The 16,212-nt window shown below is 42.6% G+C and overlaps 1 protein-coding gene across 1 annotated transcript; it reads left to right on the plus strand.

Annotated features, from left to right (window-relative positions):
• Positions 1 to 37: 37 nt before the first annotated feature.
• SLC13A2 (solute carrier family 13 member 2) lies at positions 38 to 10,519 on the plus strand. The gene is made up of 12 exons (XM_010721710.4): positions 38 to 201; positions 2,599 to 2,727; positions 3,059 to 3,195; positions 3,856 to 4,082; positions 4,738 to 4,918; positions 5,131 to 5,253; positions 6,131 to 6,352; positions 6,710 to 6,795; positions 7,438 to 7,559; positions 8,035 to 8,196; positions 9,111 to 9,248; positions 9,611 to 10,519. Exons 1-12 carry the CDS (start codon positions 100 to 102, stop codon positions 9,734 to 9,736), a joined length of 1,755 nt encoding a protein of 584 aa, XP_010720012.2. The 5' UTR covers positions 38 to 99; the 3' UTR covers positions 9,737 to 10,519.
• Positions 10,520 to 16,212: the final 5,693 nt, after the last annotated feature.

A 16,212-nucleotide genomic window follows, 5' to 3' on the forward strand; every position in this document is an offset into this window, starting at 1 on the left:
ACAACACCCAGCTGCCAGAGGTCAATGTTTAATATTGCTGTGTGTTTATATAGTCCCCGGGAGCAGTGCTGGGCCTTTCAGCACCGGGCCAGCTCCACCATGGCTCCCTGCTGGCAGGTGGTTTTTGCCTTCAGGAAATACCTGGTCATCATCCTGGTGCCCCTTCTCTTCTTACCACTGCCTCTGGCTGTTCCTACCAAGGTAAGAACCTTTTACACTGTACTTGAGAGCAAAATCTGTCCTTAGAGACGTTCCTTTGAAGAGAACATGCAAATTCTTACAGGCACTTCATAGAATCACAGCATATCCAGAGCTGGAAGGGACCCGTGAATCTAATTTACCTTCTAAGGATCGATTCCAAACTGCCTTCTGATTTTCTAACATTATCCCATTCGTGTCTCCTTTCAGTGTTGGGTATTTTTTCTCATCATTGCTGCCAGGTAAAAGAGTCACCTCTCATACTCAGATAAGGGAATCTGTTACATCGGGAAAAAAATGCAACGTATTTCACTCTTCCAATCATTATTTCCATAATAAACTTCAAAAAAAAAAAAAAAAAAAGATTTAAAATTTTAAAACGTCACGTTTTGAAAGACAGAATGCTTAACATTCCTTCAGAAGAAGTTAATTGCGAAAGCCTGTAGCAGTAGGGCAGGTATTTCTGAGCCATTGATCAGCCGGACGCAGCACTGAGAGCAGGCAGAGTGCCAGCAGTTGGATTAATCTTCACTCTCATTTCTCCTGCTCTCCTCATGCAGACAGATCTAACCTCTGCTCTTCAGGTCTCTCATTCCACTCCCAATCCCCTCTCCCATCACTACTGCTCTTCGAATGCCAAGTCCTACCTCCTTCCTTTGATCCCCGCTGACCCTCAGCTTCTGCTCTCCTTCCCAGTTCTTCTCCATTCTTCACTCTGTCTTTTTTCTGCAGCCCCTTCTTCCTCACTATTCCTATTTCTTTTCCCTGTAGAACTCAGTCTTTTCATCAGACCAATGAGTCAGAGAGTTTCTGGAGCTTGGGCCAGAGGGTTGCAAGCACGAACAATGGAGTGGCACTGGTGGGAGGAGAAATGCAGTAACTGATCAGGCATGTCCTCCTCTTCCCTTGCTATGCAAATAAAATAGCTTAAACTGTCACTTAAAAGCTTACTAAAACGACAAACAAAAAATAACAGACAATTTTTTTTTTTTTTTTTGCTAATTAACTTTCTGTAGGCCAAAGTTAAAATGAGTTAAAAGAGATTTGGATCATAAGATTTCTGAAGTATCCAGAAGTAGATGTGTTGTTTTTCATCTCTTCCTGGGACTGCTGTTACCAGACAATAAGCCCTTGGTTTTGTCAGTCAGTATTTCCCATTGGTGCCATCCATGGGTGCATCTTCATAACAATAAAATAAGGGAGAAAAGGGACCATCAAAGTGGGAAACTGTCTTCAGAGCTCGACAGAACCTATAATTAAGGTTACTGCCGCTCTCATTCAATATAAGGCTTAAAAGGCTTTAAATCTCTTCAGGACTCTCTGCCAGTATTACTCTTCCATCCCTGGTAATGTGCCACCAAGATTGCTTTCCTCCATCATTCCTTGGTTTAATCCTCTGTACTCAAGCCATCACCTTCTCAATCTCTTTTTCTTAATTCTTTAGTCAATAAACATTGGTACACTTTCATTTGTTCTCTCCATTCTGTGTATTTTGAGTGGACATTCTCAATCCAAGACCATGCAACAACTTTTTTCTCCCAAATCCTTTGCTCTGACCGCTGCTGGCTCCTATTATTTTGCCAGCTCCAAATTAAGGAAGATAATGTGTCCTGCAGCGTCACTTTCCCATGGTTTTTTTTCCAGCAGCCTAGCAGTATGCCATGTTGTGGTATGGTATTTTGAATCCTTCTGGTGCCCAAGGCTGAGTTAAATAGTCTTATATAAAATTTAGAGTGGTTGTCTGCAGCAAAACCATGTCTGTTTTCTCAGGAAAAAAAAAAAAGATAATGCGAAACATGAGATCATACTTTGTTCAAAGAAGTAACTCAGAGTCAATGGAAGATGAAACTGACCCATGACCAGTTTGTCAGCATTTCAAAGTCTGTACTAAGCTAAAAATCTGATTTTAAAAAATAGATAACAGTATTTCCAGTAGAAAGAATGCAGGCTGCTGAAGCTACCAGAGGTTCACCAGGGCCACATCCTGAATTATGCAGAGGAAAAAATGGGGAAACTTTGACTAGATTGAAGATTACTTCTGCAAATCAAAGACAGAAATGAAAAAAAAAAAAAAAAAAAGAAAAGAAAATACCAGCATCAGCAAAACCAAGATATCTAGGCAGGGACCATCAATGCCTTATCATAAAAGGTTCAAAGTCATCTATTTCTGTCTTCCCCCATCAAAGGTCCCAATCTCTCCCCACAGTTTTGACAGGGTTGTTGAGTAGTTTGTCACTGGATTAGGGTCTGCAGTTAGGGGGACAGATGAGAGAAAAAGACAGAAAACAACCTTTTCCCAAATCCCTTTATCAGGCAATGTTTATAACAACGGGCTGTTGCCTTCTCAGAGCGTAAGTGAGGTGTAGAGCCCATTCTGACTGCTGCACTCCCTTCTTCCAGGAGGCCCAATGTGGGTATGTTATCATCCTGATGGCACTGCTGTGGTGCACGGAAGCTTTGCCATTGGCTGTCACAGCACTTCTTCCCGTCCTGCTCTTCCCAATGATGAATATCATGGATTCGACAGCAGTAAGAGATTGGGGTCTCGTCTGATGTTGGTTTTTAATGGCCATCTCTTAGATGGGTGTTGCAGCCAGGGGGATTTCCAGAGTGCAAATCAAAGAGGAAAACATTGCACCAATGTTATGAGAAAATGTATTCTGGGAAAATGTTTATGGGATAGAACCTGATTGTGCCCAGAGTGGAGCTGCTAATCTGAAATTGAAGCAAATTCGTTAATCAGATGCAACCTATTGTTAGCATACTAATGACTTTGGGACAGGGTCCCCCCTCAGAAAACACCTTATTTCTATCTGATGGTTTCTTATCACTGTTCTCTCTCCCTTGCTCCATGCTGTAGGTCTGCAGGGAGTATTTGAAGGACACCAATATGCTTTTTATTGGGGGACTGCTGATGGCCATTGCTATTGAGAACTGGAACCTACACAAGCGCGTTGCTCTGCGGGTCTTGCTCATCACTGGTGTCAGACCAGCCCTGTGAGTAACAGCCACAACAACGATGTGGGGTAGAGGATTTCAAGGCATTACTTCCTATCAGCGTTGCCTGAAATCAATTCTGAAAAGTCAGGGGTGCTACTGGGCTTGGGCAGGAGCACAGCTTTTGACAGTCAGGAGTCTTTGGCTGAAATATAGAAAATATCTACTCTATAAATGCTATATTGATTGCAAGGAGAAGAGAAAATGGGGGGATGCTTGTTTTGGAAACAACAACTGTTTGCCAGACTGGTGCTTTAAGCCACGCAGAGGCTACGTTACCCTATTTAATTTGTCCCAGATCATAAGAAGAGGGAATACAGAAGGAAATTACAAAGCAATAGAATGAAAATGCATATAAGATAAAACCCATTTCATCTGATGTATAATCTACATCTCATCTAAAGAATAATTTTGAGACAAATAACAGAGTAATACTGCAACAAGGATTAGAATTTTATATGAGTAAGAAGAGACTCTTAAATGATAGAGGTAGGATAAATCTACAGAAAGAAAAAAAAAAGAAAGAGATCATTTTCCTTATTGCTTAAACTGATTGCTGAGCATTTTCCAAACCTCTCGTTTGTAAACAAAACTTTGTAACAGAAAAGGGCATGGAAGCCCTGAGTTCTGACCCAGCTTCTTCAAACCTGTTTCTTTCAGACTTCTGATGGGTTTCATGCTCGTGACTGCATTCCTGTCCATGTGGATCAGCAATACAGCCACCACTGCCATGATGGTGCCCATAGCACAGGCGGTTCTGGATCAGTTGCACCAGTCAGAAGTGGGATCTGAAGCAGCCAACCAAGTGCTTGAGAATGACAACAAGGCCTTTGAACTGCAAGAAGAGCCAACGAAATCAAACAGCTTCAAAGAAACGGAGGAAAAAGGTGAATGGGCTCTGAGCATTTTTCTCTTTGGGATAGGATGTTCTGATGGCTTTCCACTGGCACAGTCGTTCTGAAAAAGGAATTTATCTAAAGCATCCTGACTGTTCTTGCAGCAATTGTGAGGCTCTTCCGTGAATCAAAGGCACAGTAAGTTCTACTGACTTGGATGAAGGTCAGTGGCTCAATAAAACAACATGTATAAGCACTGCATTAGCTGAAGACCTCACATTAGGTTTGATATTTCCTCTTATATTATGTCAGTTCCACTATAATCTGCTGTGTAACTCGTCAGACAGCAGTCCATCTGAGGGACAGATTCTGGCCTATTTCATGCCTGAAGGTTAGAGATTAAAATGATCTTTCTAATCCAAAGAATGATCTCTCTAATCCAAAGATATATAATCACACAACAATATCTCTTCAGACTTCATCACATCAACTTCTCCTGAAAAATGGTTATTTTCACCGACAACCAGTAAAAATTGACAGAATATCAAAGATTTAACAATGCCAGCCTCCTAAAACGAGGAAATTTGGCTCCTTCAGCTCTGAGTCCGTTGTGTCCTAGCCCTCAATTACAGAATTTTACAGACAGAAGATCTTTTCCTACCCAATGTCGCTTCTCTAACCCCCTCATTCCTATCTTGGGGCCTAGGTAATAACCATGTTCTGGCAGTTGAGGAAGGCAAAGAGAGAAATGAACACCCTGTAGACGAGAAGCACAAGAAACTCTGCAAAGGAATGTCTCTCTCAATTTGTTACGCAGCCAGTATTGGAGGGATTGCAACTCTGACTGGGACAACACCAAATCTGGTGCTGAAGGGACAAGTTGATGAGTAAGTCTGGTTGGATTTGGAATACACATCTATTAAGATGCATCTTTCTGCTCCAGCTGACTTCTAGTTCATACAGAGAAGGAAAATATCAGTTTGCTAACTCTGCAGGGAAGTTGGCTTCTCTTCCTTGGGGAGCCTCAAAACACCTCCTGTTTTTGAATACAGAAGAGACTGCAGAGTTTGGGATGCTGACAGCCCTCTACATTTTGCAGGATCTTTCCCAACAATGACAACGTCATCAACTTTGCCTCTTGGTTCTCTTTTGCTTTTCCCACCATGGTTGTGTTGCTGATTTTGGCCTGGATTTGGCTGCAAATTCTGTACTTGGGCTTTAAGTAAGTACCTTTCTCATACTAGAGCACAGGTCTGTTATTAAGTACTCATTACATACTGTACCACGAGTGATTCTTCCACTGATAAGCCTATGCTTGATGTTTACACACCAAGTAGAGAAGCATTCAGATACAACAGAGACCAACAGCACCGCACACTGAGTATCTGTTAAAATACTGCAATTTTTTTTTCCAATAACCTGATGAAATCCCAGCAAAATACACTCCGTGGCTGGAAACAGGGAGCTCCATCTGCACACAACCTGTTCTGCTGCATTGCTTTCATATCCTAGAAGATTGCTGTGCTTCAAGCCAGGAAATTGATTTCTGCATAGAGCTGGTAAATTCCCTCATGACGAAAGCTGTGCAGAGCTGCAGGATTAGCATTGTGTCAGCTCCCAGTTCAACACCCCATGCAAACAGCTTTCATTACCCATGTGATACCTGGACCACCACTTTGGTATTATCCTCAACCTCTTCCAACTGGAAAGAGCTTTCTCAATACCTGAAATGGTGTTTCATTCCTCAAGGTCCTATTTGTAAATCCTCCTTTTTAGTAAATTTAAAAACCTCGGCAACTGTTTGCTTCCTGGTGATCACACAATGCCAGTCACACTGTTCTTGTCATTATTACCCTGTGTGTATCACACTTCAACCAAAAGCTTTTAGGGACAGGAAAGTGTTTTTTTTTTAATCTTGGCAGCACAGAATACAATACAGTTACCATCTACATCTGTGGCTGCTGATGTCACAACATATAATTTATATTAACACACACACATATATATATAATACAACGTGTCTGAGTTACAAAGTCTAGATTCTTAACTCTTAAGACATCTGGCAAATTTCTTTGATATTTCTTGCCCATTTTTTCTAGTTTTCAGAAGAATTTTGGTTGTGTGAGAGATCCCTCTGCAAAGACCAAGGAGAAACAGGCCTATCAAATTATTAAGGACGAGAACAAGAAATTGGGTTCCATGAAATTTGCAGAGATTGCAGTCCTGGTCCTCTTCATCCTACTGGTACTGCTCTGGTTTACAAGAGACCCTGGTTTCATACCTGGATGGGCAACAGTTCTCTTCAACAAAAATGATACGAGGTACCATCACTTCTCCTCCTTGCTCTGAGCAAAATTGTATCAGGAAACAACTGAATAATAAAGCATAGCCTAGCTTTTCTCTTCCCAAATGATTTTCTTAATGAGGATTCCCTGCTGATGCATCCTTGCCTAGGCTGTGAATTAACACAGTAACATCTAACAGTAGCATTATTTTGGGTAGTCCTGTGTGGCATCAGGATTTGGACTTGATGATCCTTAGGGGTCCCTTCCAATTCGGGATATTCCACGATCATACCAAGTTTAGAAGTAAAATTTGCACTTATTATTGCATTATTCAGTTTCTTCAGTTCCTTATGCACCTAAAACACCACCAATTTTCTGACTGATCCATTGCAGCTTTGTCTCTGATGCTACAGTTGCCATCTTCATTTCACTTTTGCTGTTCATCATCCCTTCCGAATTCGCTATCAAGAAGCAGACAGGTAAGCTTATGAAGGCATCAGCTGCCAAAACAAGTATGCTGGAAACCTTATATTTTAGATTCACTAAAGAAATTTCAAATTGCTCTTCCTATATAGTTATAGTTTTATGTTTTAGGCATACATTCCATGAAAAGTCCCCTCAGATCTCCAAGTCCAACCCCAGCCCACCCCACCATGCCCACTGACCACGTTGCTCAGTGCCACATCTCCATGGTTCTGACACTTCCAGGGATGGGGACTTTCAATCTCCCAGTGCAGCTGTGCCTCTGCATCACCACTCTTATGGAGAAATGCTTCCTAATATCTAACCTGAACCATCCCCAGTGCAACCTGAGGCCGTTACCTCTCATCCTATCACTAATTACTTGGGAGAAGAGGCCATTCTCTGGATATGTTGCCATTCCCCTAACCCACTCTTACTTTGCATCTACTCCACTTTGCTTTTTGAAGCAATTGCAGGTTACTCATTAATATTTTTGCACATTTTTAAAATCTCCTCACCCACTTTTGGAGACTATTCCAAAGCCATGTTGATCTCGCTGACAGAAATGTCCTTGTATTCCAACTAAGCCTACCTCTCATTGGCAAGTACCGCTTTCTTTGGAGAATATAATATACAACCAATTCTTGTTTGGATTGTAGGCAGCGAGACAAAGATCCGAGCACCTCCAGCTCTCCTGAACTGGAAAGTAGTTCACAAGAAAATGCCATGGAACATCGTGTTCCTGCTGGGAGGTGGCTTTGCCTTGGCCAAAGGCAGTGAGGTAACACTCCTCTGCTTACCTGCTCTCCGTGGGTGTTTCCTCCTCTGCTTTTCACATGTGCTCTCCCAGAACACAAGAGGGCACGCTGGGAGCACCAAACACACGTGGCGGTCGGACAGATTTCATCCTTAGGAGCAGTCCTATGATGAGATGTGCCTTGTAGCCCGTGCAAACAACATGGTACAGCACAGCAGCACAATTCACTGTGTTTCTAGAAGAGTGGGTGATGAAGAAAATACCCCATTATACCAAAGATTCTATTAAATGCAATTTGATCAATGCGGCAAGCAGAAGATAACACTTCCAGGATGCGTCTCCCACACAGTCCTTACAGCTTCTACACACATTTCTACAGAAAGCAGTTTGTATGAGAAGTTCCATAGGGCAGAATTGATGAGGGAAACATAGTTGGATTGTGATACGGGTACTTCTTCATCAGCCTACTGTCCTGACAGGCATTTTTCCTCTGTTACAGGAATCCGGTCTGTCCGGATGGTTGGGTACCAAACTGACTCCTCTGGAGCACATCCCTCATCCAGCCATTGCGTTCCTCTTGTGCCTCCTTATTGCTACTTTCACTGAGTGTGCCAGCAACGTGGCCACCACCACCCTCTTTCTCCCCATCCTGGCTTCAATGGTGAGTTCAAAACGCCCTTGTAAAGGCAGCTTTCAGGCAGGGGTATGCTCAGTGATGAGAGGTGGCTGGCTGACACCGCCAAGCACTGGCTCATGTAATCTGATCAGGAGGCAAAACTTTAAATAAATACATATGTATGTGAATGCTTATAAATTCACACACACTGTGCGCTCAGTTCAACCTTCCTAAAATCATTGCTGGGGAAAAGTAAAGGGATTAAACTCATTGGCATAGTAGACTTTGCCTTCTGGCCTAAATAACCCCATGAGGTCACTGCCAGCTGTACTCGTTTTTTCCTATTTGTTCTGCACAAAGACAGCAGCAGCATTTGTTTCCCTGTAACATTCCATTACCGTATTTCACTCCAACCACTGGCCTTCCAGAAGTCTGAAGACGATAGCATTAGTCAAGCTCTGTGACCTAATTCAGAATAGCCCCAAGAAACTCCTGTTGCAATGATAGATGTCATTCTGCAGTGTGAAATGGTGGCTCCAGATTGACATTGGTGTAAGAACCACCAAAACCTTTTTGCACAGGACGCAGACTCCAATAATCCTTAAGATGACCCACTCACCTTCAGAGTTTCCACCAATAATTTAGCTTTGCTCACAATCTACTGAAGGCCCTTTATACTCTTTCCTGGTTTTTGAGTCAAATACAGACATTATTATTAATTTATACCTTAGCAGTGATTCAAAATCCACAATCAGGAACACAAAGCATTGACCACAAAACCAATTCTTGCTGCTGCTGCGCAAAGATGTTGAGTAGAAGTTGCTAAAGGAGACCCAACATATGAGTGGTTACCGCATTTGTGAAAGAGATGATTTCTGGCAAACACAATATTCTGCCAAAAGGTTTCTATGCATTTTTGTGTACCAAAACCATCACCTGTGCTCTCCCTTCTTGCCCAGGCTCAATCTATCTGCCTCAATCCTCTCTATGTCATGCTGCCCTGTACACTTTCGGCATCGTTGGCATTCATGCTCCCAGTGGCCACCCCCCCTAACGCCATTGTCTTCTCATACGGACATCTCAAGGTTATAGACATGGTGAGAAAAACACATTCTTTTCATCATTTTTATGGCTAGTTTTGATCTCTTTCTCCCCTTCCCCCCTCCAATATTGGTTCTTCTTAAAAGAGTGTTAGAAAACTCACCCTTCTGACATCAAGTGGAAAGACAAATATAAATGTCTGAATTAATTAGTAGTCCCTTTATATATAGGGGTCCCACTTTATATACTAATAAAGTATATATTTACAGCCTTATCAAGAAGCTATTGAGCTTTAAGAAAACATTCAAGACCTCTTGAAGATGTTCCAATGGCAGTCAGAAGTAGCAATGTGTATCTGTTCCAAAAGCCCACGTGTAGATACAGTTCAATTAATAACATTTTTGCTTTGTAATTCCAGGCCAAAGCTGGATTTGTACTCAACATCCTGGGCGTTCTGACGATAAATCTGGCCATCAACACCTGGGCTTCATCTTTGTTCCAGCTGAATACCTACCCATCTTGGGCAAACTCAACATATTGCTAGTAACACAAGGGAACCAAAAACTGCACTTATTAGGACCATAACATGAGCAAAACCATCACTGACCCAAGCTTTGCTGAGGCAGTGGCTAAGAGACAGCTCTATTCTGTGCAAAAGGACTTGCTATTTATGAGGAAAATCAGCCCATTGATAGGATGAGGTAACCTCCTGCCTTTCAGCTGTTCCAGGTGTCTTCAGATTTTCTGTCTCTGCAGGGGAGCATTTTCTCCAGGTACTACATTGTTCTTCAGGCTCTGCATGTAAAGTCCTAAATCTACAGTGAATGAGAAAGAACTGTGTATATAAAAGGATGGAGAGAGACTCTGTGTACTGACTTCACGCCTGTGTTTGTGTATCAGCACTAATGTGAATATTCACCTACAGGCACCAGTGTATATGTTCCATATGTACATAATGTTGTATATTCTGTGGGCAAGAGATAAATCACTTGCTGTCAGCCTATCCTATGACTTTGAAATGTATATATTTACAGCCCACTCTGTTATGAATGTAGAAGACTGCTTTTATCCTGAAACATCCATCCCGTTGTTATTTAAGCAGCATTACAGTCTGCAACGTCATGGCAGGAATAGAAATATTCCCCTGAGAAGAACCTTGTGTCCTAAAGTGTATATGATTAATTAAAGGCTACTGTTTTTTATGCTCATGTACAAATATCACTGTAAATACACTTGTCTTCCATGTGTCAATGGTTTGTCTGAGCTTCCTTATGCTGTTAGCACAGTTGAATTTGTTATCATTAAAGTCATAATTACTACTAACAAATTAATTTTCTTGCACTATCAGTACCAAGATTTTCCTTTCCAAAGCCCCTAGTATAGCTCAATGTTCAATGCCTGTTCTCCTACACCAACTTTCAGTAGTAGCACACAGGTTCCCAGTGACCAAACTGACAAAGATAGTGGATTTTTTTGATATCTATTGGCATATAATGCACCAACCTGCAGTATTTCCAGTTCCAGATGTTAAGACAGTTCTGGTACCTGCTGGGCACTGGTTCCCTTTGTGTTGATAGCTTTCTTGGAACGATTGCTGTGGAAGATCCCAGAAAGGACAATCTGCTGTTAACTCTTCAGAAACTTTGAGAGATAGAATCAATGTTTTGATTTCATTATGTGATAGGGTTCTAACATAGAATCACTCAGGTTGAAATAGACCTCTAAGGTCATCTAGTCCAACCACCAACCCATCGTAATATCCATTCCATACCATCCATATCCATCAATGCATCAAGTGTCCATAGCACAAGAAGGAAGGATGTTATTCTTTTTGACTAAAGAGCTCCTGGCTAATTGATCTCATTCACATACAGACTTTCTCAGGTCACTGTTAATGCATTCACTTTCTTTCCCCCCTTTGCATTTATCACTATCAAATAATACCCAAACTGTCTAAATATTTTCATTCTGCTGATCATGATGTGTGAAGGCCCAATAAAACAGCAAACTCTCCCTTCCTCACTCTTTGTCTACAACATCAGGGTAGTGTGCACAGCTCTTGATGGCCTTTTGCTTTCTTTGAAATACCTGCACATGGCTTACATGTCCTCCTAAATTACTGCTTAGCTAAGCAAGAAACACTGAATTCATACAACATCTCCCATCAGCCTCTCCTTCCAGCCCTTTAAAACTGTGTTATGGTTCTTTGAAGTCTTTTCTATGAGTCTACATTATTCAGAGGCTGTGGTGTGCATAACGACATGCAGGAGCACAGGTGCAATCTTTATGGCAATCTCAAGACATCAAGTAGCACCTGGTGTCACGGGGCCAGGGCATAATGTGGGTGTTCCATGTTCATTAGTGTGTATGCGTATATAAAGGCTCAGGACTTACCAGAAAGCAGCTGCAGCAAATGTTATTCAACAAACATCCCAAAGGATGCAACCTGTGGACAGAGGAGAGAAGTAAACAATAACACCAGGACAAGGGGGGAACGGGAAATGTCATGAATAGCATGCACTTAGAGGTGATGGTAGCACCATTTTCATGCTGGGCAGTTTGTTGCTTTGGGTGTGTCTGAGCTCAGGACCAGTCGAGGTGCATCTAAATATAGTGTGCTTGTGCAAAAAGCAGTAACACTATTAAAAATGTTCATAATTTTCTAAGCAAAGCAGGTAGAAAGTATTCCTAAGCCCCATTATTACCCAGATCGCCTTTGAAGGGTGGTTCCCCATTATGTTTCCAGATATTGCCCTCAAGGAGTGGCTCGATTTCCCATTGTGTGATCAAATTTCACAATCTGCTGTGAAACTGCCAGCTCAGCACCTGTAGTTAGATGAGATCCCAATGGAGCTCTTCATTTCAGAGCTGATACGACGTTTGCTTTACATAAGAGTCGTAAGTGATAAATTTATTGATGAGAAGGGGACGTCTGCCTTCTTGCCTGCCTTGTCCAAAAAGCAAGTGCACTACAAAACCACAAAATATAGGTTTCCCACAGCAAATGCCAGTGAGTAAGTGAGTGACTCGCAGTCACCTCCTCCATTTTCCCTGCAGTTATGGAGCTGTCTTGCCTTGCCTTGCCCAGACACACACATGTACACGGGAGAGAATATGAAGGACTTATCCTGGTAAACATATAAACTTCTACAACACATGACCACAACAGGTGAATTTCAGGCAGGTTAACACAGCAAGGAAAACAGCTTACTGGTGAGAAAGGCACTTCATCATCAACAAATTTGTAAAATGGGATGCAAGTAGTGCAAGGGTCACTTTATCAAGCGCTGAAATCATAAAGAGACTTCAAAGAAGAGATGACAGTTTTAAAGCCAGCATGCTTTTTTATCCAGAAGTTGGCTTGGAGAGGCAAAAAAAATGTGTTTCCAGTCACTTAAAAGACATTAAAAGGACCTTAAAGGACCTGAAATCTTGAAGCATCTATAGACAGAGTCATAAAATAACAGAACCATATGGTTGGGAAAGACCTCTCAGATCTCCAAGGCCAACCCCACCCCACCCCACCATTCCCACCGACCACATCCCTCAGTCCCACATCCCCATGGCTCTGGAACACCTGCAGGGATGGTGAGCCCACCACCCCCCTGGGCAGCCTCTGCCTATGCATCACTTCTCGTATAATGAACATTAAATGACCTCAAGAAGATGAAAAATTACATATTCAAAAACAAAATACAAGCCAACAGGACTAGAAAACAATGTAAGGAGCACAGAATTCGCTGGAGGATACAAGAAAGACAGACCTAAATGATATGCTCTACAATACTCTACAATTATATTAAAATATAAACCAAAATTCTCAATGAGTTTGTCAACGAGGCGTCTAAAGACATAATGGAGAGCTACAACAAGGGTGGAATTGGGAATTAAAAGCAACAAAGGAAGAGGTGGAAACTGAAAGTCCAATACCACTGCAGACTGAAAAATGAAGGGACTGTGTTTAATCTGATTGGTAGCAGCACGATGGACACGTGGACCTTCCTCCAGAGTTGAGAGAACAGTTCTGCACTCGCCCCTGGGGGTAATTCCTCCCACAGATAACCATGGCACATTGGCACGTGAGTAACACCAAACGGGGAACAGAAAGCTTAAGCAGGCTGATTTGGTACATATGTACATGGAAGCCATCAAGGAATGTCACAAACCTCAAAGTTGTTTCTTTTTTTTTCAACGTGGAGCCAATAAAACTGTTCACAACGTGATTCACTGAGCTGTGTGATTTAAGTTAGCAATGAGCAAGGTGCCAAAGCCTGGAAATGAAGTGGTTTGGATGTGCTAATGGCACCACGTCCAAAATAACAACAGCTTTATAGAACTTAATCACTACTGCCGATGCTGTGTGTTTCCCCCTATTAAGGGCACATTGAATACTATTTATCCTTTGATCATACTAACAGACCAAAACCATCAAGGTGCTGCTCAGGATATTGGCTTTTGCAACGTGCCATCTAGTGGCTGCACGCCCAGAGGTCCAGAATGAGGCCAACCTTGGGTTGATCTCGATCAGAAAGCATCCTTAGGCAGCAGCTAAAAGGAAAGTGATGGAAGAAGTAGACCAATTTCCAAAGGCACTGCATCACAGCACGGCTGTGAGATTAGAGGTGTGTTAATCGGAAAGAAAACTCTGAAAATAGAGAGAGGAGAAAGTTAATTCGGGTGCTCAACACATGTATTGAAGCATAGAATCATTCAGGTTGGAAAAGACCACCGAGATCACCCAGTACAACCAGTCATGCATGCGTGATTTGGATCAGACCAGATGCCCCTGCTACAAGGCTCAGACACTGTACGGCTGCATAAGGTATTTATCTTAATAAAGCATTGGTAGTGACTGCTTTTAGATGGGACTGCACTTTGAGTATCAACATTAATTAAGGTCAACGTCAAAACTTTGTTCTGCTGCAACTTTATACCACTCGGCCAACTTCATATTGAAGTTCTCTTGCCGACCCAGCAACGTTACAAGGATTTCCTCCTTCCTCTTGATCCCTGCTCAGTATGAGAAGCAGCATTCCAAAACACCTCCACTACCTTCTACCAGCTGTCACCTGCAACAGCTGCCTCCAGAGTGAAGAACCTCCAAGAACCTTCCTGGTTCTTGGAAGGGAGCAGAGAGCCCAACGACTCCAAACATCATTCATTCTACTCATTATGGAACTCCTCGTTTCTTTCTACAAAGCAAAAGTGGTCAGAGCTGTCCGTGTGAACAGAACGTGGAGATGTGGCACTGAGGGACGTGGACAGTGGGCATGGTGGGGGCAGACTGGGGTCGGATTTGGGGATCTGGGAGGTCTTTTCCAACCTGAATGTTTCTGTTGTTCTATGGTTTGTATGGCATTGCACACAGTCGGTAGGGCAGGCTGTGTGCAGAAGGGAACACAGCACCGTTAGCTCTATAGCACCAGTTTGCCTGGCTGCCTATCAAGATCTCAGGGAGCACTCAGTGGTTGCTCTGGAGCAGTTTCAAGCAACTGCAAAGGGAAAGCTGCATTTCCCTGTTTGCTGTAGGACTATCCTGATGAGACTTGCCAGAAAACTCAAAAGGATCCTCTTTATTTGCACGATGTCACCTGAAGCAAGCTTGAGTTTTCCTCCTTATTCTTACCTCTGGCAATATCATTCCTGCTACATGAAACATGCAATCATAAATCACTTGCCTGCATTGTAGATAACACTGCTGTACAATGCAAGCTTCCTCACACCTGTGCTTTTCCTTTTCTACGTACACCAAAGCAAACAGTGTCGTGGTATGAAGAGTCGGAACTGGCACTAAAGAAGCAGAAGAAGATACCACCTATTCAATCCAAAATAAGCTTTGTAATTCCTTTAGTGTCACATCTTTATGCATGGAAAATAGTAACACATCAACCTTTGTCTGGGTGACTTTTAGGACCCAACCGCTCCATCCAATTTCCAAGCACAGGGAGGAAGGCAGAATGATTTTTTCTCTAATAATTAGTGGTGAAAACCAGTGAGACAAGGAACACCAATGACACCTTGTGACATACCTCTCATTTTGTGCTCAAGCATTACCTCTTGATTTAAGATGTACTGACATTAATGGAAAGCATGGTGGACAGACAAGAGAAAAATTCATACCTGAGCTACATTCAAGTTCAATATATTCAGCATATATTCAGCATACTCAATAGAAAGGACCATGAAGGGTGGCCAGAGGGGTGGGTTCCACATGCCATCCCAGCTCTAGGAGCAAAAGCCTTTATCCTCAGTGAAGTGAGGCATGTGGAATTCATACCATATGCCTCTACACTTTGGGAAGGATTCTGTAAGAAGAAAACATCTCACTTATTAGCCTAGAAGAAAAATCTTTGCTCTGTTCACACTGTGACCACACAGCTGTATCTCAGAAATATGAGACAACTGATGGGAAAGGGGAGGGGAGTGACATCTATCATTTGCTCGGCACCAGGTGCACTCAGGTATGCAATACATTTCTCCTTGCAGTTTTGAAACAGTGCCACTGTTGGTACCTGTGGGACAGCCCCTGCAGGGCACGGCTCCAGCACACGGCCATGCTCTGCTCCAGCACCAGCTCCTGCCTGGAGCCCTGGGTGCATGGTGAAGGCAGCCAAGTCCTGAAACCCTCTCAGCACAGCTACTTTGGGTAACAGCGATAGGATGAGAGCCTTAAGCTGCACCAGGAGAGGTTCAGTCTTAAGAGCCAGTGCTTTTCAGCTTAAAACTCCTCAGTGGCTCTATGCCACGTGCACCATGCAAAGAGTAAAAAAATGTGCTCTAGCAGAATGCCTTGTTTGCTTTGAGTCTTGCTCAGGTTATTTTTTGTCATGAAAGAAATATCTGCAGTTGTAAAAATATCATGTATGGCACCACCTGCCAGGCTAATAACAGTAATTAGAAATGTAATAAACTGTTCACTGGCAAAGGAACAAATTGTCTTATCCTTTGAAAGTCACACTGGCCCAAGGCAATTCCTCACAGACATTGGCCACTGATGTCAAAAGAGATGGAAGGAAAAGT

Source organism: Meleagris gallopavo, chromosome 21, assembly GCF_905368555.1.
Source record: "Meleagris gallopavo chromosome 21, MGAL_WU_HG_1.1, whole genome shotgun sequence".
Lineage (NCBI taxonomy): Eukaryota > Metazoa > Chordata > Aves > Galliformes > Phasianidae > Meleagris > Meleagris gallopavo.